At 46.6% G+C, this 26,573-nt stretch overlaps 1 protein-coding gene and 1 long non-coding RNA gene across 2 annotated transcripts in view; one reads left to right on the top strand and one right to left on the bottom strand.

The window, feature by feature from the left end:
- Positions 1 to 2,496: 2,496 nt before the first annotated feature.
- LOC125940226 (uncharacterized) lies at positions 2,497 to 3,512 on the bottom strand. Its single transcript, XR_007463451.1, has 3 exons — positions 3,253 to 3,512; positions 2,901 to 3,076; positions 2,497 to 2,548 (listed from the first exon to the last, which is right to left on the bottom strand). It is a non-coding gene; the product is annotated as an uncharacterized LOC125940226 (long non-coding RNA).
- Positions 3,513 to 7,277: 3,765 nt separating this feature from the next.
- The window catches only part of LOC119464482 (F-actin-monooxygenase MICAL3-like), an 81,762-nt gene continuing 62,466 nt past the window's right edge, over positions 7,278 to 26,573 (top strand). The window contains 3 exon segments of the mRNA XM_049656044.1: positions 7,278 to 7,397; positions 24,070 to 24,294; positions 25,715 to 25,876. Coding sequence (XP_049512001.1) covers positions 24,157 to 24,294; positions 25,715 to 25,876 — 300 coding nt within the window. The 5' untranslated portion in view covers positions 7,278 to 7,397; positions 24,070 to 24,156.

Below are 26,573 nucleotides of genomic sequence, written 5' to 3' on the forward strand. Positions count from 1 at the left end.
TCCATTATTGACCCTTTTCGCGGAGCAGTTTGTTTTAGAGAAACGAGATGGCGCTCACGGTGGCGCGCCATACCTCTCCTCAGCGACCGCGCACAAATACGAAACCATTACCGCTTTTACCTTGCTTCTGTGCGATCAGCTGTCGGAAGTGCAACTGAGTTTTCGCTAACGCACTGTGCTCTAATTATGCTAGATTGAATCATGTGGATTGAAGACGTGTGCAGTAGTTGGCTGCAAAAATAGTGACTGGCATGTTAAGGAATGTAATGAATCTGTGTGGCCAAGTTCGCGGACCGCTGCTGCGACTGTCCGAACGTGTTACCGGCACTTCGAGATGTACGGTTTTCCTCGAGGATACAGGCATTTGCTCATCCGCCAGCATTGTATCGCTAGCCTTCAAAGAAAGGGCTTCATCAACAGAACGTCGGCAAGGGTGAGTACCAGTCGTTAAACAATGACAAAGGGAGTAGCGTCGCTTCCTGTCATGGTAAGCTTCGCGCACGTTATTTATACGGATCTATCCCAAATGGCAGGAAAACTTACGCCCACTCTATCGCCGACGTATCAATAATAAGTGAATGGGCGCTCACTTGAATATATGCGCGCTGTATACGCACAATAAATGACGGACTACACCGATGGCGCACGAATGGTCGAAGCTGAATGTTTCGTGACGGTTCACAAGAGTAAGCGAGTTACTAGCGGTAATATATATTTGCTACAAGGTATTACAATGTACAAAACAGCTAAGTTCCAAGCCTTGCGTGCAGCAAGAACAAATCTATCAGAACTGAGCACACCCGCGAGCGATTAGGCAGAAAATAATCAGATAGTGGCTGCACCGAGGAACTTCACTGACTCAGAAACTGACAAGCCGCTGCTTCAAAATATTTGCCAAATAAAGAACAAAGAGCAAAACACACGAATCCTGATTCAATTCATGAGTGGAATGTTTGGATAGATTGGAATACATATTTAGGACCGCTTTTAGAAGAAGCACCTTATACGCTGCTAGCGCCGTTAGGACAAAGCTTAATGAGCTTCGAAAGCGCTTTTACATGTTCTCTGAAGCTGTGACCAAAACTTCGTGTCGTCCACCTAGTCACCGTCTACGATATCTCCCAAAACAGAGGCTTTCTAAGCCGCGCCGGCGTCATACACTTCCATTGTAAACAAGGAGGCAGCGGAGGCAGTTGAGGCAAGCAATGGACGCGTCACCACGTGACCAAACATGGCAGCGCCCATGGGATCGCCGCGAAAAGGGTCAATAATCTTTTCCTGAAGCCAGCCTGGTCTCTTGGCTGATTGCAGGCAAGTGTTGCCCTGATTTTATTGGAAATTATCTTGGTGAATATTTTATACAATACTGAAAGCAAGATGATGAGTCTATAATTGTTCGTTTCTTTAACGTCTCCTTTCTTGTGGATTAGCCCTTTGAAGGTCGAATTATTTTGAGAAAAAAAAACTTTCCCAGATGGTCAAATTACTTTATTGCGGATATTTAATGTACAAAATGTATAAAGTCGGGAATAAATAGTGAAAAAAAATTAGAAACAGTATTTTGATGTCGGCATCACTCAGAACTCCAAATGTTCAATAATATTTCAGAGTGTGGTATTCCTTGAAACACGGTTCTACGCACAGCGCCTTATCGCAGTCTGCACACCAAAAATGCGTGTCTGTTCTCCTCTTGGGGCGACGAGTTGTGTTGGCACACACATGACATCTCTGCGTGCGGCTGCCTTGGGCAGAGGTCTGAGGCACCCTCTCTGGGAAGTGGCCGCTTTGCCGTGCATCTGAAGAACTCCACGGAAACTCAGTAAACAAGGAGAGCGAGAATACCTCGTGAGCGGCGGTGATAAACAAGCTAAGAGCAGCGCCCATCAAGGTAGAAATCAGCTGCCGCCGCATCTGCAAGAGAGTGCCGACAAAGAGAAAACTCACGTTTCGCGCGCCTCCGTTGCGATCATTCGGCGGGACCGAAACCGCGTAAGCGCGTTGCCGCAGACAGCGAGAATACCTCGTGATCGGCGCTGATAAACAAGCTAAGACAGCGCCAATCAAGATAGAAATCAACTTCAGCGCCACTGCAAGACAGTGCCGACAGAGAGAAAACTCACGTTTCGCGCGCCTCCGTTGCGATCATTCGGCGGGACCGAAACCGCGTAAGCGCGTTGCCACAGACAGCGAGAATACCTCGTGATCGGCGCTGATAAACAAGCTAAGACAGCGCCAATCAAGATAGAAATCAACTTCAGCGCCACTGCAAGACAGTGCCGACAGAGAGAAAACTCACGTTTCGCGCGCCTCCGTTGCGATCATTCGGCGGGACCGAAACCGCGTAAGCGCGTTGCCGCAGACAGCGAGAATACCTCGTGATCGGCGCTGATAAACAAGCTAAGACAGCGCCAATCAAGATAGAAATCAACTTCAGCGCCACTGCAAGACAGTGCCGACAGAGAGAAAACTCACGTTTCGCGCGCCTCCGTTGCGATCATTCGGCGGGACCGAAACCGCGTAAGCGCGTTGCCGCAGACAGCGAGAATACCTCGTGATCGGCGCTGATAAACAAGCTAAGACAGCGCCAATCAAGATAGAAATCAACTTCAGCGCCACTGCAAGACAGTGCCGACACAGAGAAAACTCACGTTTCGCGCGCCTCCGTTGCGATCATTCGGCGGGACCGAAACCGCGTAAGCGCGTTGCCGCAGACAGCGAGAATACCTCGTGATCGGCGCTGATAAACAAGCTAAGACAGCGCCAATCAAGATAGAAATCAACTTCAGCGCCACTGCAAGAGAGTGCCGACAGAGAGAAAACTCACGTTTCGCGCGCCTCCGTTGCGATCATTCGGCGGGACCGAAACCGCGTAAGCGCGTTGCCACAGACAGCGAGAATACCTCGTGATCGGCGCTGATAAACAAGCTAAGACAGCGCCAATCAAGATAGAAATCAACTTCAGCGCCACTGCAAGACAGTGCCGACAGAGAGAAAACTCACGTTTCGCGCGCCTCCGTTGCGATCATTCGGCGGGACCGAAACCGCGTAAGCGCGTTGCCGCAGACAGCGAGAATACCTCGTGATCGGCGCTGATAAACAAGCTAAGACAGCGCCAATCAAGATAGAAATTAACTTCAGCGCCACTGCAAGACAGTGCCGACAGAGAGAAAACTCACGTTTCGCGCGCCTCCGTTGCGATCATTCGGCGGAACCGAAACCGCGTAAGCGCGTTGCCGCAGACAGCGAGAATACCTCGTGATCGGCGCTGATAAACAAGCTAAGACAGCGCCAATCAAGATAGAAATCAACTTCAGCGCCACTGCAAGACAGTGCCGACAGAGAGAAAACTCACGTTTCGCGCGCCTCCGTTGCGATCACGCGGCGGAACCGAAAGCGCGTTGCCGCAGAGAGTGAGAATACCTCGTGAGCGACGGTGATAAACAAGCTAAGAGCAGCGCCAATAAAGGTAGAAATCAACTTCCGCCGCCCCTTCAAGGGAGTGCCGACAAAGAGAAAAAAAGTTGTCGCAGTTTCACCTGAAAGGTGAAGCATCAATTGCGATAGCAACTTAGTATAGAGCTATACGGAGTAATGATATTAGCTTTATGAGCTGTATAAACTTGGACATGCAGCAGCGCCGGCAACACGCAGAACTGTTGTCGACGCCGTCGGCGTTTTGCCCGAGTTCGCTCAAAACGCGTGCAGCATTGGTGACTGTTGCCGGAGCCTTTGATATAAATAGGCACTTGGTGCCGCAGCTAAACGTCGCCTCCCTTTCCCCCCCCCCCCCCCCCCCCCCCACGGCCTTTCGTGCGTCAGAAGAAGGCGCGTTTGCTCTACATATATGGTGATTGTAAAGGAGGAAAGAGACGCCTACTTCTGCAGCCCTTAAGGGAGCACGGCACAGAACGCGCGTTTGTTCTCCGCCGTGCGTTCACTCCCCGTGAAAGCGCGCGTCCCTCGCGCCCTTTCACTCGCACATACAGCGTTCGGTGGCGCGCGGCGACGATTTCATCTCCATTGACGTCATACGGAACCTCACGGCGACGGCGACGGCGACGCCGACGGCAGAAATCTGCTTTGGAGTGTCCATATAATTGCTATCGCAATAAAATCACGCTTGCGTGCCTCCGTTGCGATCACGCGGCGAAACCGAAACCGCGAAAGAGGTGTTGCCGCAGTCTGCGCGACGCACGCGCTGAAACTAGAAATCAGTTCTGTTTATCTACGCAAGAAGGTAGCACAAATGTCAAACGCTTCTTGTAAGTCCTAAAAGGTGGCAGCACCTCCCGGTAAGCATGCACCGTCATTATGGCGCGAAATTTCAAACAGAGGATCGAAACCGTACCCGTACGTACGTACGGCAAAGACCTTGCGGGACAGAAAACCGCCGCCGTACAGATATGGCAAAAACCTTCAAAGGGCTAACTTAGTATAATGTTGGCATTTTCGCAGGTCTCTGGTAAACTTGAAGTCATGGTGCATTGCATATAACGGGCCGCAAGCTTTTCAAGCATATCTCCTACAGCTTTGATAAAACCGACTGTTATTCAATCTCCTAGCGATTTTCTCTGGGACATGTCTTGCAAGTTCTTAATCGCTATTTATAGAAAGAGCCTCTGTATCCTGTCCTTCACTTCTTCAAATGAAGACTAGGTGGTTGCTCTGGGTACCGTGCAGGTCAGTATAGAATTATTCCGCTGCTTTTACTTTATCATAGAAATTGCTAATGACATTATCCTGCTTATAGGTGGGGCGAACGGGAAGGTTTCTAAAGGTGCGCCTTCAAGAGCACCATCGAAAAACTGAGAAGGTCAGGGATGGCTTCTTAACACTACATCGTTCAGAGTGCAGTTGTACCCCTCTTTTCAATGACACTGCAGTTATTGCTAGGCAGGCGCATGACCACTCCAGACTTTATTATAATAGAAGCAGCGGCAAATAAAGAGAGAAATGCGATAAGTGAGCCTTCAATAGCCCTATCGACCAATGAGCTATCATATTTGGGACGCGCGAGAGAAGATGCGGCCGTTCCTTGACAATCATTGGTGTCGGGCGTTTGTGTTTTGTTATTGATATGAGCCATCGTCAGTATGAAATCGCGCATGTGCACCCGATATATATGTTTGTATCTTTCGGAAATTAAAATTAATTTGGAAGTCAGCGCTTGCCTCCGTTTGTCACCTCTTTCGGCGTCCTTTGTCTAAGTTCGCGCTGTCAGGTTAATGATACGAAATGCAGAGAGGTCGGCCTGAGGTATATTCCTCTAGTCAGCTACTCGGCGTTGGGGGAAGGGGAAGTCAAACAACATTATGTTGTGTATGTACCTGTTTCGGAAGGCATGTTCGCATGGTTGCTTACGTTCGTGCAGATGACTACCTCAACGCCATGCCCGCTTGCTCCGGCCGTGCCAAAACTCAGCCGTCTCCGACGGGAAGCCAAAAAAACAAACTGAGGCGCACTGTTGTGCGACCGCTCTGAGCGAATTCAAACAAATCAAATGCACCCACACCAGAATATTGCGGAAACGTGTACAGCCGTTTTTGGTATTTAGGTGGTTTTGTTCATTAGAACAACAACATGGCTTTGTTCCGGCCGATTCGCAGCCAGTGTCGCACGTACGGAGCGAGTTCTCACACTTGTGCGCGTTATTTGTTTTCAAGACACCCGCAAAACGTCATATGACACATCAGCTTATGTGACTTTAGGTTAAGCCATGCGTCTTGATTGCTTTCTTTGATTTTCCCATGGATTTTCCTCTCTTTACCTCTTCTCTTTAGTCAAAGTGCGCGCCAGAAACCACATTTTCGCTTTTGAAGGATGGATGGGTGGATGGATGGATGGATGAGGCTGAACCCTTTAAACCGGGCGGTGGCATACGTCACCTAGCCATGACTATTAACCTATTTTGTACTTTGTGGTGGGTGAAATTTCACCCCTGCCTTGATTTTATCCACCAATCAGATAACCTCTGTTTGGTTATTTCTACCCGCTTAAAGTCTATTTTGCCTTCACTGTCCCTAAACCCCAATGCTTTGAAAAAATCAGCCCCGTTGCCTTGCGTTGTAGGGTTAAGCCCTTTACAGAAAAGTATGAGGTGTTCAGCCGTTTCCTCTCCTTCTCCACACGCACAGCACAACATGTCTATACCTTGGTGCTTGACTCGGTACATCTTAGTCCGCAATACTCCCGTCCTGGCTTCAAACAACAAAGAGCTTCCCCTAGAATTATCATAGATAATTCTACGATGGTCGCGCCCAGAATGGTCGCGCCATCTAGCCGAAACTTTGAAAAGTTATTACAGCTGTAACAATGGCCTTTGAGATGTGCTAACGCAAAACTGTCTTGCTTGGTCATTAGAGATACATATAATAACTTTATGAGCTTAGTAATTTATTCTTATGGCAGAATGATACCGCCAAAAGTAAGGCTTTAGAATTAAGGGAAAATAATGCCACGTAAGACGGTACGATGAGTTGCGCTGTGTCTTGCTGAGTAAGCGAAATGCAAGTATTCTGTTTTCGTGTAAGGCTCTCCAATTTCAAACACCACTGCAAATTAAACGCTGAATGTACTACATTTTTCGCTGTAGGTGGTGTTCGCGCTATATCTGTCAGACTGCAGGCAAAAAAGGCCATTTTAGGCTAACAAAAACGTCATCACTTCCATGTTTCGAACACGCTTTTGCTTGGCTTCGGAGATGTGAGCGTTGGTTACAGAGTGGTCACAATTATTACAACCTAAACGTGTCCACTGTAGTTATTACGGTGGACATGTTTACGGTGCGACAAAAAGGCGGTGTCAAAATTGCATCCCTTTAGTGACGGCTTCCTTGCAGTAAGGAAAAAAAAAACAGATCTCAAAGGCTATGCTTTTGTGTACGGCGGGCACCAAACTCTCGCCAGAAACGACTGCAAATACGTTATAGCTTGTAATTTTTAGTAAAATTAAATGCGTTTTGTACGTACTCAAATGTGCAGATGTGGTGCGAACTAGGTCATCTAAGGTTGCGACGACGTTCTCAGAGTAACAAACGTTATTTTCACTTTGTCAGACATGTCAGGCGCGTTTCGACAGCCTTCTGTACTTTAACGTTTCTTTTAGTGCACTATTATTATAATATATTGGCACTTCGTTTTAGGAATTATTTGCATTAGTAAATTATTGCTCAAGCCAGAGGATGGCTTCCGTCATGGCTTCTGCAAAGTTAACGAAACCGAAACTGCAAAATTTATGCGATTGTGACACGTCCCGCCATCTGTCGGATAATCTCGCGGCCGCTCACATCGTGTGGGGCACAAAGTTGCTCGGGCGTCAGGTGTTTACACGATCGCGTGCAGTACTTTTATTTCGTGTTGCTGCTCCATCGGAATACCTTCGACGATGGACACCGCCAGGTAAATCACCGTTTTGAATTCCTAAGTCACCTTCCAGCCCATCGGCTGCCCGGAAACACCGTAAAGTGATCTTGAAAGGCACCTTTCAAAAACTGCGGATCGGGTCGGTCAGGCACACTCTGTGTGGGATGCGCTCGTTCGCAGGCACGGCCGCACGGCCTGTGTTTGGTAGTGAGCAGCGCGCCCCTGAGCCATCGTGTGCCCGGGGTTCCGATTTTGTGCGGATATTTATTTTAAGCCTAACCTTCTCATCTTCGTGTACCCGGAGACAATCAGCGCGGCTGGTTAGCGACGAGGAAATAGCCGTTACGTAACCGAACGTCCACGCCCTTCAAGGAGCAGTGGTGGTAGTCGTGCGCCTGGTGCGTCTCCGATGTGACGAACGGTCGCGGACGGCTTGACGCACGGTTTGATGACCTCTCGACACTCCCGGGTCCTAGCATCGTTTCGTACTTTGTCTCAACAAGCTCTCTCTCTCCTTTCTGTCACAAATCGACGCTTTTGTGTTTCCGCGATGCTGACGCGGGAGTCGGAAAAGTTTGCACGAGACGTCTTTTATGAGATCCGGAGCTTCGAAAACGCGTTGGCCACTAGTAAACTCGTGGGGGAGCGAGCAACTTCGTCGGGGCGTTCGTTTGCAGCGAGGGAATGGCTCGTCGGTGGAGGGGTTCCGCGCTGTCGAGGAAATTGAAACCAGTCGCCGGCGATCGGTCGGAGACAAAATGCAGCTGGGTTTGAGCACGAAGCTGCCGTGTCGTCAGCGGCGGAGGCTGCTGGTACAGCTCACGAGGGGCGATCCCCGGGGAACGAGCATGTCGGCACATCGTTTTGGGGTCCACGAGAGGAGGTCGCTTCTTTTCTCTCTTTTTTTTTTTTTTTTTTTTTCCACCGACCCCACGTATTCACGCGCGACGCTTGGATGAGTACCATTAGACCTGGCACTTCGTGTTTGTTTACTGCTTCCCTTCTTTCTTTTTGTAGCCGTCTCCTCCGGGGGAGGAAGTCGGTGCTTTAAGAGTACGCGACTAGTTTGGTTGTTTTTTGGTTGTTTTGCCGCCGCGCCGCCGATCATTGATCCGTGATTGGCTTCCTGTCGTCGACGGCTTTAGCGTCGAGTTCTCAGAGACGAATTGTCCTGTCCGCCTGTGAACGACCCCGGTGTACACGCGAGGCATTCCCCCGTAAAAATCACCGACGCGAAACGTACAGCTTGAGAAACCACGTAAAAAGAGAGCGCGCGTACAGTACATCTTCAGAGTCGTTTCTTTCGGGTGCAGAGACAAGCGTTTGCGCTACGCGGTCACAAAAGGTTCATCTATTCTCGCAGTACTACTGTACTGGTGCCGCCGCCGTCATTCGAACAGGTGCAAGTTATGCGCCGTTTTAGAGTGTAACGACATCGCTCGACGGGCACACTCCTTCGAAGCAGGAGCGAGCGACTGCGTGCTCGGGCTTATCCAGAACGGTGACGCAAAACCCGCAGCGCGCGCGCTCAGATTCGAAAAGGCGCTGCTGTGACCATGAATTAACGTTTCACGTGTGACTGCTGCAATGTGTTGTGACGATGCAACACACCGTGGTGCTGCCCGACTGCGAAACGGCCAGGCTGTTGCGACGCGCAAAAAAACATGCAGTAGCTCGTGTACGCGCTCGGAGACGCACAGGCGCCTCGTAAGCGCACATTGCGACACATCTGTGTGCGCGTGTGTTTTGTTGTCACGTGTGTCACGTTCGCAGTGTGCTCGCCGAGCGCGTGATGTTGATTCGCGCGTGTTCGAGAAAGGTCGTTCCTCATCCGCGTTATGACGGGACGTAGAGGCGCGCAGAAAAAGGAATGGCCAACTCTGCTCGCGCGTTCGCCCCGTTTGGATGTCTCTCGCTGTATCGCCGCGAAGCCATCGTAACCAAGTAAGCTATACACGGACCGCTCCCCGACTCATTTGCAGGTAACGACCGTTAGGCCGACGGGGGCCATCCCATCACGAAGGGGGCTCCGCCGCCGTCGACTGCTCTAGTTTCACGGTAGTTGAAACTTTGATGTGACCGGCTTGCCAGCTAGGCCGCGGCGGTGGGATCTTCTTTATTTTCGGATGTCTGTGTTTTGCTTGCTTGCTTGCTTGCTTGCTTGCTTGCTTGCTTGCTTGCTTATGTATGCATCGTCTGCAGTTGTGGCCCAGAGCGATCCTTACGGAGAAAAACGGAATACTCCTTTATCGGAATAATCCTCCTTTATCGGAGGATTGTTTTTGAGCGTGCTTGAAAACGACCGTGACCGTGTCGCATCATTCGATTTGCGAAGATGCGAAATCTTTGCCAGTCGAACGATGTGACACGGTCGTTTTCAAGTGTACACCTGGTTGATTCGATTGCACTTGATATATATAGGCCGAATTCACCGAGAATAGAAACTTTCCCGCGTAAGCACCTGTTGAGGGGTATGATTACTGAATTATCGCGCAGGTTGTCGCAACTGTGTTCTAGTGATTTTAAGACTTGTTACAGACGGAAGCGCGCGCAGAAACTGCCAACTTTCGGCTGATTACGTTAAATCTTATTGGTGGCCCATCTTCGCACCCAATAGCACACGCCTTCATTACGAGCTGCCTTAGTGAACTTCAACCGTTTGAAATGCGCCCCTCCTTAATTTCGATCAAATACGTCACCCGTGTTTAGCGAATGTAGTACTCGTTAAATGAGCCTTAATGTCGACATTTCAAATTTAACCGGCTTCCGATGCAATAGAAGGGCTCGTCCTTGTTTGTCTCATTCACAATTGATGCAGCAAGCCCACTAATTTTGGTCGCAGCGTTGGCCACTATTGGGAATTGTTTTGCCTAGAAGAGGGGGGGGGGGGGGAGCCCCTTCATATCGATATCAAAGAAGAAATTATATATATATATATATATATATATATATATATATATATATATATATATTATACGGGTCCTGCACCGGGCCCGTAGAAAAAGCATCTCCATTGAATGGGTTGACCTAAGGACTCGAATTGCAATATTTTATTTACGATTTATTCTTTTTTTTTTTTTTCAACTCTGGAAGGGTAATAAGTCTGAGTCGTGTTTGCAGTTATCAGCCTGCAGTGAGGTCTCTCCTCTATTGTTCCCGATTTAATGGCTACGGACATGGTATCTTCTCCTGGACTATTCAATATTTCAAAAAGTATTTCAGCGAAGACAAGTGATTCTTATGAACAGTGCGATAAAGAGGTTATGTTTTCGGTTACACATTATTAACGCTGGCGGAACACAACATGCGACAATAACTGGTAAATGCAATTAGTGAAATTATTAATTAACTGTAATTGGGCACGTTAGGAAATGTGCTGCATGCAGTCGAGGAATTGAAGCTGGCAGTCACTGTTCAGAGCAAGCGTGTTTGGGCGGTTTCCCCAAACTGGCTGGCACACCAGTTTCCAGATCAGCATCATCATCCGCCCTATTTCGTATCCACTGCAGTGCGAATGCCTCTCTGTCATATCCCTTTTGTCCTGTCTTTCGTGAGCGGATGTCATTCTACGCCTGAAAACTTCCGAATTTCATCGTACCGCCTAGTTTATTGTAGTCCTCAACGGCGCTTCCCTTTCCTTGGAACCCATCCGGTAACTCTGATAGCCCACCGGGTATCTGCCCTACGCATAACATAACATACGTCTATCCCAACTCCTATTTCTTTCTCCTAATCATCTTCCCCCCGTTATCCGCTGTCTTCCTATAGCTGTTTCTAAATGTTACTCCCATCATGTTTCGTTCCATCCCTCGTTGCGCGCTCCTTGACATCTCGAGCTTCCTTGTTATCCTCAAAGTTTCGAGATATCCTTCTTCTGGCATGCGGCGAAATGCATCGGCACCCACTTGTCGTCCTGGCAAAAAGACTTCCCTGCAAAGCTATGCGGAAGACGGCAATGTGTTTCGTAGCAGACTTTGGCGACTGACTCGATCAAGTAGGTGCAGCGGGTACCGAGAAGCTTGTTAATGTCTCAGGATTCGTAAATAATGGACATGTCGTTAGCTGTTACACGGTTCAGTTTCATAGCTGCAGCATGTGCGATAAGATACTGAAGTTAATTTCGCCAGTGACGTAAAAAATAAAATATGGGCCTTAACGACCCAAATCAGCACACTGGTTATGAGGGACGTCACAGTGAGAGACAAGGGGAGGGGGGGGGGGGGGTTAATTTCGACCGAATGGGGTAGTACACGTGCGCTTTTGCGTTCTCTCCCCATCGGAACGTGGCTGTTTAGACCGGCAATCAAACCCGCAACCATGTACTCGCGGACAAAAATAAGATTTGTACGTCGACCGCCGCTATTTCTAAGATTTACCAGCATATTTATCTTCCCTTTTTTTTCTCTCTCTTTTTTTCTTTTTTTTTCTTTTTTTTTTTCTAGCTTGCAAGGTACTTATTGCCGGGCACAACTTACTCTTGCCAGCAGCAGGAACAAACGTGCTAATGAGTCTCTTCCACTTGCATGGCTACACAGACGCCCCTAAAATGTCCCCGTAAAAGTTCCTCTTCACCTTGGGACTTGTTGCTCACGCAAGCGAGGAAGCACTAATGTTGTGGCAAGGGTAAACACCTTATCAATGTAGGATACCACTCTGGACTAAATTCACTTTGATAATGTGCACCCTAATTCACTTTCATGATCATTTGGCTGAAACGAGTTGCTGAGGAAATTATGTACGTTCGACGTTATGGTACGACAGGCGTGTCTTGCACGAGCTGCGCATTGATGTAAGTGAAAACATGTGAAATGGTACGTTGTCACAACTATAGTTGCCACCTGATATCGTGCGGAATGAGGATTTAGGTCAAAGTCTTTCTTAGAGACTCCGTTGAAGCACATCCAGAAATAAGTCGGTATCGGTGCAGCTTATCAGACAATGTTCAGTTGTTTCGGTTGGCGTTCATAGGCTGGTGTGTCCGTGTTAATTAACTCAGTTGGTAGCCATCAAATGTCCTGTGCTCTTTTAGCTTGTCCCTGACGTATAAGTGGTGCTTTTGAAGATGGACCCTCAACTTTCGAGAATGCTACCTTTAAACGATTGAATGATTGTCTTCTTTTTCTTTCTGGGCGCTGGGCTATCCCCTGGAACATTGCTTCACTGTACGCTTTACGAAAGCTAGACGCTTCGCTTTCTGACATCTCAGATAATTATGTTGCAAGACGAGTTCGTTCACGCCTGGGCATCTTGGGCGTTAACCCTCGACGGCGTTTTGAATTATCTGTTTATACCCTCGAAAGCCTTCCGTCGGCCTCACCAGCCGACACTCCTGCTCGCCGATATATCAGTAGCGCGAACAAACGGAGATAGGAAGTGTACGACGCACGATTTCGCCGACGTATCCTGCTCTCGATTCTCCTGAAACTGTCGGATAGCGGTCGCGTCAAATGTTCGGTGAAAAGAGCATCGGCAACTCTTTTCTGAGACAGGAGGAAACGCTGGGGCTCGCGGTCGCGTCCAGCGTTCGTCGACCATTTCCTAGAAATGAAGCTCATTGCTGTGATAGTCTGCCGGAACCGTGACCTCCGAGATCCCAGCGGCGCACCTTGCAATCTCGGATGCCACGTTCCCCACAAAAAAAAAAAAAAAAAAAAACAATCCAGGGGGAACTGCGGCGCTGCGATCGCTCGGCTACCATGGGAATGAGGGGGTACCGTATAGGGGGTAATCTGTGAGCATCTGTCACCAGACGGATCTTGCTGCGTGATTTGTTAACGTCTCAATTTTTTTTTCTCAATTTCCGAGCAATCGTAGTTTCCCAAACACGGCAAAACAACGAGTCCCCGAGCACGTGAGTAATCATTGCGAATTCTTGCATCTGCAACAGAATGTTTTATTGAAAAATAATCAATTTCGCGAAGCCACAATGTCGTTTGAAGCCAGAAGGGCGAAGTTCGTAGGCAAATCCATGTACTACTTACTTATCACCATGCTGGCCAAACCGCTGTATACTTGTACCTATTGTAGTCGCTAAAGCGCTGGAGTTCCCTGCGGTGAATTTTGTAGAAAACACTGTGGCCAAGCTAGAGTTACTGTATAGGCTCCCTTTAGGGAGCCTATAAGGGAGCCTATACAGCAACTCTAGGCCAAACGATACCCAACTGCCTGCCAATTCCGTGCCAGAAAAAAGAAAGGAAAAAGAAAACGGTTTTAGTCGGTGAGGATTTGCCGTGCACGCGATGATTCATTTTGACTCATGGCCGTGTAGAGGTGCGAAATCAATAGCGAATACGATATACGGTCCGTTCGATATCGCTGAGCGTTTCGCCCTCCAAACATTTCGTTCGGATTTCGAAGGTGTCCGCTTTGCTGTGTGCGCGCAGGTGGGACAAACAGACTACCCTGTTCACGCGGACGTATGAAAGGTCTTTTACGTTAAGGAGCATAGAGCTTTCAATGGAACATTAGTTAAAGGGTATGTGTCAGTGCTACGCGGTCTCCAGATAGGTCTCCGCTGAAGCTTTTAACAGAAACCGCAACGTATCCTAAAACGCATAAGTGCACGAGGGACGAAGAAGCTTACACGTGCAGGAAAAAAAAAACGAAAAAAAAAAACGGGGACACTTCAATGCGTAGCGGCCGATAAACAAATCGCACATGACAACCCATGTGAATTGACCATGCCCATGTTGCGTCGATGTTGCTGCTGGCGACGGACCGTGCCGGCTTTGCTGGTTTGGTGCGTTCATGATTGAGATTGCGGGTGTCACGAAAGTTTTCAATGTTTACGAACTTCTACAATACACTGGAACTTGTTTTCAACTGATAAAACTTACGTATGTATTTATACAGATTTTTTTTCTTATATCGGACGCTTCTCTGTAAGCTCGAGTATTCCTTTGACAAAGGACAATTGCGGACTCCCTTGACTCAAGGCAGAAAGTTCGCTTTAATTATGAATCAGTACCAGTTAACCCCAACCAAAGGTTTATTTGATCAAGGCTCCCTTCGACCAGGACTCCTTTGATGCGCTCGTGTGAAAGCTCGCGTCCTCACTTGAAGTTCAGGATGTTTGGTTCAAAGGACTTCGAAAGGCCCGTGTGACTAAAGGTACACACAACGGCACCGCCTTCACCCACTAGCACCCCTAACGCGCACACATGCGTTGTGCCTGAAAACGGCTTGGTTACACAGTAGAACCTCGATATAACGAAGTTGTACTTGCAGTGAAAAAATTCGTTGTATCGAGAATTTCGTTAATTCGAGGTTTCGTCAATTCAATGGAACTAAGATGGGGAAATAAAATGGTTCGTTACATCACGAATTTAGTTGAATCGGGGTTCGTTATATCGAGGTTTGACTGTATTCTACCTTGAAACCGGGTTGACAGGGCACCTGTCACTGATGGTGATGTATGGGGTTTTATGGCGCAAGGGCCAGATATGGCCCAAAGAGAGCCATTGCACGTGGTGAGGAGTCTTCAATGAGTCGTTTATGAAAGGCAGAAATTAACTGCGAACGGTGGATGCAGCGAAAAAATTCGTTGTATCGCAAATTTCGTTAAATCGAGGTTTTGTCAATTCAATGCAACTAAGATCTGGAAATAAACGTAGTTCGTTACATCGCGAATTTCGTTAAATCGAGGTTCGTTATATTGAGGTTTGACTGTGTAGGATTGCCAGATCTGCTGCGGTGATTCAGCGGCTGTGGCGTTGCGCTGCTGAGGACGAGGTCGCGGGATCGATTCCCGGCCGTGACGGTTGAATTCCGATGAGGACGAAATGCAAAAACACTCGTGTACTTCGGTTTAGGTGCAGGTGATCAAAATTAATGCGGATTTAATTTTTTATATACGACTGCGTGCAGTAAGAACGAAAAAAAAAGGTAAATTTGGGTGTTGATCTGGCCAGTGGCATTTCAGGAACATCGTTTTGATAGAAAAAAAAAAAAGATAGGAGATCAACTTCAGAAGCGACACACTGTGACGAATCACTATAAGCGGCTGAAGTGCCATAATTAAACGGCGCTCCTGGGATTGCAGATACGCGACTTTTACGAAGGTCCTGTGCTTGGCGTAGTGCCAGAAATCGACGCATAAGGGAAGCCGCAGACGGATAAGTAGGGAACTGCGTGAGTTCAGTGGGCTGTGTGTTCAGCGCTTGTGTGTTCGTTAAGAAAGGAAATGAGACATTCTCCACTTCTCACGACAGTGCGAGATACGTGGCAATATCAAGCTTCCGCTGCTGAGTTGGTGGTCTAAGTTTGAACCCTCATATGGGCTTGGGGGGGGGGGGGGGGGGGTAGTCTGTAAGTGCTCTCGTGGACATGAACATTTCGTCTGCTGCTGAAGTGCTGATTGGCTGGGGACGCCTGTCTCCTTCTGACGCCATACCCCAACCCAGAAAAACAAGAACTTCAGCAGCAGACGAAATGTACGTGTCCTCTAGGCGGGCACTTACAGAATAGACCCCCGCCACATTCACACACACGCTCCTGGTCTCTCAAATATACGAGCATCTGTTATTCCGGCAACGACCCTGAAACAAACGATCATTTTATTCTTCCCTTCCGCCGTTGCTGTTGCCTCCTCAGTGTGTTCCTCCTATTGCCGGTTTACCTTTATCGACTTCGAACCTATTGTCGTTCGGTGCGTGTCGGTTGGATGCCAGCCGCGGGTCCATTATAGCAGTGCTCCGTAAGTTCATTAAATTGATAGTAAACAGAACAATTATTCGAGCGATGTTAGTAAATTTCCCTTCTATGATAAAAAAAGGCAACTCTTTTCGTGAACAAAGGCTTGGCAAGCCAGAAAGGAATCCCAAGACAGGTGGCACCGCCGCCTTGGAAGTACTGGCACGACACGTGATGTGACGTCATGTATTCCACACCATCTCGTCGTGACGTCACGGCGTCTGCTAGGGCCTAGTGAAGTTTTTCATCGGTAAAAATGGATGACGTTGTATTCTAAAGGATCCAAAGACTGAACTTAGAAAGTTTCAAGAACTTTTTACCGAGCCACAACGCTCCAAACACGGGGAGAAAAAATATTTCGAAATCCGCGACGTCACACTACTGGGGCTTTGGGGGCGAAATTGAAAAAAGGAAAACGACATTTTGACCTTCATTTAATTACTCATAATGAACCTCTTACCGCGAAATTAACGGAAATAGAGTTTTGAAAGACTATACTTGATCATTCTCCGAACTGAATAGCGTGTCTCTCTAGTGTCCGTTTAATGCGCCCGCAAGGTTGCGCTGGGTGCCGAACGCGGTGCACTTTACTTACTAGGCCAAATCAAGTACGGTGCTGTTATTGCGTCACCTAATGTTATCTTTCTTTCGTTTTATTATTTCCTATTTTGTGTGGTTCTTAGCATTCTAAGCCGCGTCTTAAGGCATGTGACGTGGTGGCATTTGCATATCACCATTGCGGTGCAGGCACCGTGAAAAAAAAAATTAAGTGCTTCCTGCACCTCCGAGAGAGGTTACGCATGCTCTCTTCTTAGTGGCACAACGACGGGACGGAGGGGGGGGGGGGGGGGGGGGGTCCACTACTCCGACCCCTGACGAAAAACTGACCTCGGATGTTGCATGCATGCAAGCATGAATAAAGGAACAAATGAATGACTGAGGGATGGTTTATTTTTAAAAAAGGAGTCACCACGTTAAGGAACCCCGAGTCCAGAGCTCCACTGGGGAAGAGAAAGGGTGGAAAGCAAATCGATCGAGTTTATTAACTAGGCAGTGTTCATCACTTTTTCCGTGGAGGCTAACAGACCCTACATGTTGGGAGGCAGCAGGGGGAGTGAAAGATAGAGGAGGCAAGGAACGGACCTCGATAAAGCGAATTATTCGCTGTATCAAAGACTAGAAACTTACTGAGCGATACGCACGATATAAAATAACTCCCTCATTGGGCGTCCGCTGCCGGCACCTTAGTTGAATGTGAAGCGCCAGAGCCTTGCCCGACGCTTCGCGACGCACTCTCTGCAGTAGAAGTGCAGACGAAAGCAGGTCTGCGCACTATGGCGCATCGAGATCGTCATTCGCAGTTCAAGGCGCCGGAAAAAATTACTGCTTACTAAATGTCGTTTTTTTTTTTTCTTCTCAATAAACAGTTTCTTTCTTTGCTGCTTCCTCCTCTGGAGATGCAGAAGTCGTGGGGTTTCTGCGCAGTGGAACCTCGTTATAACGAAGTTACATCTTGCTCAAAAATAGCTTCGTTATATCCAATGGTCGTTATATATATATATATATATATATATATATATATATATATATATATATATATATATATATGTGTGTGTGTGTGTGTGTGTGTGTGTGTGTGTGTGTGTGTGTGTGTGTGTGTGGTGTGTGTGTGTGTGTGTGTGTGCGTGCGTGCGTGCGTGCGTGCGTGCGCGCGCGCGCGCGCGCGCGCGCGTTACACTGCAATAGCAATTTGACAATTTTCATTTACTTCGTTTTATCAGGTAATTCGTTATAGGTGAGCTTTGGGTATACCGAATTACCTAATTTATTAATCTACTTTTAGCCCAAATACACCGACATGGGACTTGTCCCATGGGATGATTGGATATGGTGTATAAGAGTTTTTTTTCGGTAGTTATGTAACAGATGGCCAACTAAGTGAAACTAAGAAACTTGATTTTACGAAAGCTTCGATTTAACGAACAGCTTTCCATTCCCGAGTCCCGGCACATATTTCGTAGAGTGTATGCGTGGAAAAACGAAGCAACAAAAGAAACTGAATGTCCCGGTTGATCAAACTATTTTTTTTTCCTTTTTTAGGAAGGGGGGGGGGGGGTATAAATAAAATATAGGGATAATGTGGGTTTGCCGGGTTTCAGTGCAAGCGACGAACGCCCATTGACCTGTTGAGAAGATAAGTGTTTTCAACTTAACGAAGTTCTCGACTTAACGAACTAATTAGCGAGTACCATCGACTTCGTTTAATCGAGTTTTTAACTGTACATACAGACGTTCCCGTGTGAGGTCGCGGTCATGCGCTCACCAACTTGTACAAGACGGACGATGCTGTGCAAGTAGATCGTTCATCTCTTACGATTCGGCGTCCGGCTCGTGGTAAGCCCAGGCACTGCGAGCCCGATTCCAACCGCTCTGTAGCCGCGCAGCAGCTGTCGGCGCGACGATAAACGTCGACCCCAGAGTCGACAGCAATATTCGGTCGCCCGCGAGGAGAAAGTAAGTCCTGCGGGCGCTTCCAATTAAGATTACACGCGGTTTTTTTTTTTTTTTCTCCGGCGCTGGGCGGTCTGCGTAGTGCCGAGGCGCGCGCGCGCCCTGTCACTTTCGTTTGCGGAGGCGGCATGGCACGCTGATTTGTGGCACGCGAGCCAGCGGCGGCGTGCGAGCGGCGCGCTTGTTTGGCCATCGCCGTCGGACCCTCCAATCGACGACGATACGATCGCCCAGCCGCCCGGCTCGTATCAAACCCTCTTTCTCGTTCTCTCTCTCTTTCCTTCCTTTCTTTCTCCCTCTGTGCACCCGGCGAGAGAGAAGTGCGGCTTCCGAGGCGTGGCAGCGGAGCCATTTCTTTATTTTTTCTCTCTTTCCTGCTCGTGTCCGAGGGAGACGGTGCGATCGCGTACGGGCACTTCTCCGCGCTCCCGTGAACACACGGCCGTGACCTCGTCTTCCTTTTGGCTCCGCGGCAACGGCTCTCGAGAGCGATGTGTAAAACGCCACCGCATTCCCCGGCCAGGAAGGGCGCTCGGGTGCATATTCAGTGCACTCCCGTTAAGACGGAACTCAAAGGGACCGTGGAAAAAAAAATGTGTTCGTATCATCGGATGTTCGTCTTAACCGAGTAATGACCAATGCATCATATATGTGATAGGCGCTTTTTGATGCCTCCAAATTCTGATTGAAGTGCAGGAAACTTAACGCAGCGTACAGTAGCGTGCTTAATATTCTGGAGTGGGGTCTTCAGTTGTGGATAGTTCAGCAAACTAATTCCGTTTATCAGGAGTTCCATTTAACGAGAGATTCAGCTTAAGGGCGTACAAGATGCCCTTTTGGATGGGGCAGACACCTTATTGCCAGTGGCGCATAATTGGTGTTGCAGATCTGCTGATTACAAAGATTCTTTGTACAATGTTTCTACTTGCACGCAGCCACTGACTAGCAGCACAAAGCATAATTACAAAAAGAAATAAATGTTACGTTGTGAAAAAAAAAATTAGTTTTAGTCAAGCAATCATTGTCAAAGTCATCAATAACTTACGTCATCTCTCCTATGTGAGCGCATTGTCCAGGAGTTTCTGTGTCACTATTGGAAACACTATGCAAACTCACAGCTCATTGACATTGTCGACACAAAAAAGCCACAGCCAGCCATGACCATAGTAGTGCCATATTAATGACGGCACCAATTAAAGAGCCATGACTATAGCAGTGTCATAATAATGACGGCACAAGTTAAAGCAGCCTTGACAATAACGTGCAGAACTGGCAAGAAAATTAGAAAAGGCGAGAAAGGCACAAACAGTGATGGGTGTCGCGGTGGGTGCCTCTGTTTCATTTTCGGTAATATTGTAGTAATTCCGTTTACTTGGAGTAGAAGAAAGTTGCAGTTTCATTTAACAAGGTTTTTATTATTATTCTTATTACTTTAATGCGATACCAACTAACCATAAGACTGCTGTTCTGTTTTTAGTGATTTCCACTTACCAAGAATAAATTGTAATAAATAATGAGATGAGACTAATTAAGTTTCGAAGGAAAAACAAAAATGTTATAACGTTTCATTGTTTTTACGTTCAAATGTGCTCTACAAGGCCAGAAATTAAGGTGAGTAGGTTGTTCCAATTTTCACTCAACTGTGGAACTGTGTTTGGGGCATTGCAAGGTTAACAGAAGTGATCCACAGAACTGAAAATCTACTATTCCTGGTTCACCCTAGATGTTGGGCTGTGAAAGCCCAATGAACATCGTTCACATTTTAGCCCAAAGCATGTGGTCTTGCATGAAGCTGTCACTTGATTTTGGTCGTGTGTGACTCAGTGAGCAGGAGTTTTGCACTAACCTCAGTTGGTCTTTGTATTACCATCTAAAGGGCAAGCAAACAACATATTCTGTCAAAGCACTAGAGACCCAGCGTACTGAAGCATAACGAACAGATGCTGGTCCAGAAGCGGAAGCTAACCAGCCTTGTGTTCTTGCCATTTGCATAATGTGTTGCATACAAAGTTCCTTTTTATGGAGAGCTGACCTGCTGACAAGCAGGTTTTGCATAGTGTAATGTTTGCTGTTATTTTGTCCCGCTTGTTTTTTTTTGTTTTTGTCTTCAGCTGGGATAAGCATTTGCATGGCTTAAGCATATTTGCATCATTACCTCTATGCTCATTCTGCTGATTTTTGATATTTAGTATCAGACAGATGTTTGACCACTTATGATTCTGCACATTGGGCTAGAAAAGGGCAGAGAAGTTGGTGCATGGTACATTCTTCGGGCAATTTGCTCTGCGCTAGGCTATTGAGCCATATGCATTCGAGTCATGTTTCCTGATCACGATGTGATGTCATCTATTACTCGGTTTGAATTCATTAGTAACCTCCTATGTTATATGATAGAGCTTAAAAGAGGAGGAGGATGTTGTTGGCCGCAAGCGGATCTAGCCTTGCGAGACATTTCAGCAATCACTTCACCCGAGCACCTCCTTTCAGGAAAAAGATGTCACTAGGAGGGTAGGACTGTTGCTAGCATGTACGTTGCATTTAATAATATGGTGCTTACTTTTTTAGTTAAATGCGCTTGTAAACCAGCTTGCAGGTTTGTGGTTTTGCACTTTAGCCTGTGGTTGCTGAAAGTTGGTTTCACATAATTTCTTTGTATATACACGTATGTGTAATCATCTTCTGTAGTAAGGAAACGTTTGGGCTGGTTGGGTGCTCACCCTGAATGTACTTACAGCGCGAAACGAAGCGAATACAATAGTGAGAAATGACGTGGACAGCGCTGCGCTGACATTGAACTGTGTGTTCTTACACTTTGGTGTCGTAACAGGCTTGTGCATTATGCATTGCAGGCCTTTCCTCACTTGAAATCTCACACAAGAAGTATTCTACTATGGTCTCCACTTTTGTTGTAATTTTGCTCTTAACAGCAGCTCAACGTTCCCTCACACCAATGGATCTTGGTTATGACAGGGCCTACATCAAATGGCGATGACCCAGCACTTTTTGTTGTTCATACAGTTGCCAGCAAATCGCCGTACCATTGTGCGACTACTGTCCTTATAATCACTCTTGAATCATTATGTCCTTGTACACAGACAAGGTCTCTACTGTGATCAGCTATAGCGTTAGGCAAGGTGCATAAGAACATCAGCCTCTGTGAAATATTATAGCAGTGCACACAACTGTATAAGGAGTTCAGTTTTTGTGCTTTAGTTCTTGATTAAAAGTGTATGGAAGTTTCCCTCAAACACCTGTGCTTGAGGCACTGAATCGGTAGTGCTGTTATCTGCCAGCCACAGCAGGTGCTGCTGTATCGAACATCCTGCTTAATACTTTACGTCGCTTTAAATGTCTCTTTTTCTCTCTTTCTTTTTTTTTTTTTTTGCATCGAGGTCTAATGATCCCACAAGCTGGGGGGTCCAGCACGTGAGTGGGAACTCCCTGTGTTGTTTGAAACAGTCGATAGAATACGTCTTTTGTGGTGACATTGGCTTGGACAAGTGTTGCCCCACTACTGTCAACAACCTCCAGTGCCAGGTGTTTTTGCGCTGCCTATTTTTATTCGTCGTCGTACAGACAGGGTGCTGTGAGTGCAATGTACAAGTGTACAAGAGATAAGCTGGAGGCTAAGGCAGTGGGAATTGGCGTGTGCCTGTGACACTCGTTTCCAGTGTTTTTACTGTTGTTGTTATTCGAAAAGTTCTGATGAAATGGGGAAAGTCTTTTTGTGCTTTCCATATGACAATACCTTCCGACTTTGTAACTGCTGGTAAATATTAGTTCATCACTAACCGAAAAGCATTACAAAAATGAAGCTTATTGCCGAAAGGAAGAAATACGTTTGTGTTGTGACACAGCTTTAGAAGGGTAGAAAAAAAGTAATTAATGACTGATCTTTGAAGGATCAATTATTTGATATCACTTGGCTATCTTAAAGCATACGGTTGCATGTCAAAGTGCTGGGTAACTGTATAGTAATGTCTTCGATCTGATATTATTTGGCACTTTCCTTCTTACCTTCTTTTTATTATGCATTTTTTAAAAGCTTGCATTTGTCTAAAGAAAAGCGTCTTTTTTTAACATCATTTAAAAAATATACTTTGGTCTAATATAAAATGTAAACTCATGGGATGTATACTTTTCTGACCTGTGTATAACATGGAAAAATATGACCACGTAAATAATTTGAGAAATTAGTTGCATATTTCCAGAGAAAAATTCGGGAGTTACCGTGTTTTTGTTTATTGCATTTGCATGTTTTACATGTTGCAGCCCTGTCAGGGCTATTGCGGGAGTGGGCAAAAAAAAATATGGAATACAAATGCCATATATCGATGAGGTTCAAATGTAAGTAAGGGAAATATATAGTTTGAGTACATTAGCACAAACTATAGTTCAAACACAGCAGCTGATCAAATGCAGGGAAAATTGAGGACATCTTTCACAGCCCCCATGATGCTTTGGGATGTTAAACTTCATGAAGCAGTTTTTGTACTTCAGTGATGCACCTCTGGCTCTTGACAAACAAAAGAATTGATGTATTTGCTGTTGCACTGTTTTTGTTCTTCCCAAGTAGAGTGGCTAGCATTAAAAGACAGGACAATGGCAGTATGGATTAGAGGATTAAGAAGATGTGTAGATGGAATTGTAGCTGTGATTAAAAAAGAAACTTTGCCTCCGGACCTCCTTCCTAAACGCATGAAAATGGAGGAGTAATCTTGTTTGGAATCTGCGGCACCGAATACAATAGGTTTTTTTTTGCATTTGAAAGAAATTATTAAAATTTACCAACTGTTTGGAGCAGGTCTTTTTTTAGGTGATCAGCTTTTTTAATAAAAATTGTTGAAAATCGCAAGATTAAAATAAAAAGCCAAAGCATAAGCCAACAACTCAGTAACTGAGAAATAGACACAACACTACAATTCTTTAAACTGACCTAATTGAGACTTAATCTGAAGCAGGACAGAATTAATGTATCATGCACCACTCTGGAATATAGACCACTTACATTTGTAAGTAGCACTTTTGCAAAACCTTTGTGTACATTGTACATTTTCATGTAAGCTGTGAAACCATGTGTTACATTTGTCCACTTAAGATGCTTTAATAGATGCAGTTTACAGAACTGCGATATCTGACGAGGAGTTTGACAGATCATGCACTGCATAGAGCAGATAACCGGTGGTCTCTTAGAGAACAAAATGGTTGCTAAGTGAAGGCAAGCACAAGGTAGGATGGGAGATGATGGACTGGTAGGATGAGGTTAGGAAACTCACTAGCATAGTTTGAAATTGGCTGATAGCAAGACAGTGGTCGTTGTAGATCACTGGGAGAGGTCTTCAATTTGTAGTGGACATAAATAGGATGATGATGATGTAGAAGGGATGCTGCCATACTTTTGGCTTTGAGCTAGATATGACGGTGATGATGGTGATGAAGTTGAGTTGGTGTGTTTTGGGCTTTTGGCTGGACTGGCTTCCTGACACAGAGTGCTGTCCTTTCGCAGGCTGGTGGGTGTCAAAGCAGCCATGCGGAGGAGAAGACATTGACGTCTGGCGGTTGCTAGGAGGAGGAGGGGGAGGAGGGGCTAGCCATGGCCATGCGGGGCGCAAGGGGCACCCCCACGGGGTTGCCCCAGGCCATGAGCCCCGAGAGTGCTTTGGCCTCGGACATCTTCGACCAGTTCGTGTCCGCCGGCACCTTCAAGGCGGCCCTATCCACCTACCGGCAGGTGAGTGCCTCTGCAGCCATCGCTGCCTTGCTTCATCTTTCTTCCACATCACTTGTCATTGTTGCTGCGCAAAGCAGATACATTCTAGGGAACCAAGGGGAATATGTAGCAGACGACGCACCAGCCAGACTTATGGTACATTCTACTGTTTCCTCCCATGCTACAACTCAGTTTGCAGTGATCTGGAGGCCTCTCAATATTGGAACCAGAAAAAAGCATGCCCTAGTTAAATGTGCAGCTGCTCCCAGAACATTGGAGGAGCCAAGTGATTGGAATTTCGTTGGATGTCGATTGCGCCCCCTGCTCGAAGATAAGAGTGCCTCCGAGTGCTCTGAACAAACCTGACAGTTGTGTTCAGAGTGCTCCATTTTGACCAGCTGTATGTAAACTGCACTATGAGAGCACCTTAGAGCACTCGAAAGCAACCAGTCGAATGTTCAATTAGTACATGTACCACACTTAGCACAAGCACAGTTTGAATTCTTCTCAGGGGCAGGGTAAGAGAGATATTGGAGATAAGACTTGGCATTGAGAGAGATAAACTAAAAATGACATACGGAAAATTTTAATATTGGAGTAATTAGCATAGTTGAAATTGCAAAAGAATGCTGTAGCACAATGCTGTGTTGTAAAGCTCAGAGTGTGCATTTCAAATTGTTCTTATGGGCAAGCTAAATGAGATCCAAAGAAAGGATTTGTCATATAGAGAGTCAATGAACTGAAGATGAGATGAGTAAAATTTTGAGGTCCTGGAATAATGGTGTCAATCATAATTGCTAAGAAAATGGACAGACTTTTGAGCAAGTGATGCACAGTCATTCACAGCATGGCTTGGAGTGCTATCATCACTGTCATGTCACTGTCATTGTTGTCATCATGTCATTGTTCCACATGCACAGCTTTGCACAGTAAATGAGCTTAGGATTATAGAGGTGTCTTAAGACTGTGTCTTTTTTGTTTCATGACTTCCGGTCACTTGGCGCTCTGCAGACTTGCCACAACTCACTTGATTCGTTCATTGCCCATTTCATGCTCCCAGCACTCAGATGGTTGAGTGGCTGCTTCACAAAACCAGGCATCCAAATTCCGATTCCTGAACAAAGACATATTTTTCATCAACTGGTTGGTCTGTTTATTGAAGATACCAAAATGGCCTTTCTTTGTAGCGCTCTGCTACAGTTAGATAGATGGAAATTTCTTCCTTGCATGAAAAATTCTCAATCCTTCAGATTTTTATTCAACTTAGTGTGTTATAAGCTTTTATGGCACGACGTGTACATATGTGATTAGGAAGATATTGTATTCGTTGCACTATAAACAGCTGCAGAAAAATTTTGTTTCTTTAACGTGTTTATTGCCATGAATATTTGAAATAGCCTGATCATCCACCATTCATGTGTTGATGTTTCCATCCCCGCAGATGTGCGACGTGCTTCAGCTGAGCCCGTCGCCACTGCCGGTGTTCTACCCACGGCTCAAGGTGAAGCTACGCTCGTGGCGAGCTGCCTCGCTCTGGGCCAAGTTGGACAAGCGCGCGGCCCACAAGTGTTACAACCGAGGAAAAGCCTGTGCGGGAATGCGGGTATGTGGGGACCTTTCCTTCCCTGCCTCTCTCGTGCTTCTTCCCCAGTAGTACTGTAAGGGTGACCAAAGTTTGCCCTAGATCACCCAACATTGGGCCAGTGTTGGCCAGCATGAGACTATATTGGCCTTAGTCCCTGTGCTGCTAGGTTTGTTGTTACACGCACAGTGGCATCATCCGTTGAGGGTTAGTTAAAGAGATGAGAAAGGAGAGTGATAGTTCAGCGGAGAATCGTGTGGTAGAATCACTCACATAAATGGGCATTGTACTAGGTTGCCTTACGAGAGAGAGCCCTTCAACTCTGGCTTTGTTGGTCTTAAGGGATTGGGTGTATTTTTCTCTGTGAAACAAGAGGAAAGAAAGCGCACCTCATCGGCGCACCTTCTTTGCGAGTGCCCTCGTTTAAACCTGCAAAGAGTAGCTGCTCTCAGCCACGCAAGACCAACTGGACTAGCCCCCACACACGGAAATTAATATTCTTGTAAACTTGCCTACACGAACATCAGCGCAGGCCTCTATGAAGGCACTGCTGCATTATTTAAGAGACACCGGACTGTGTGACAAGTTGTGACTATGCGCCGTGTGACATAGAATGTATTAGTAGGACATTCACACTGTGTATGACTATGTAGCACCTTCGCAGGCTGTGTGACAGCGACCATAGAGACAGTCCTGTATTTTTTTTTCTTTTTCTCTC

Source organism: Dermacentor silvarum, chromosome 9 (assembly GCF_013339745.2).
Source record: "Dermacentor silvarum isolate Dsil-2018 chromosome 9, BIME_Dsil_1.4, whole genome shotgun sequence".
In the NCBI taxonomy this organism is placed as follows: domain Eukaryota; kingdom Metazoa; phylum Arthropoda; class Arachnida; order Ixodida; family Ixodidae; genus Dermacentor; species Dermacentor silvarum.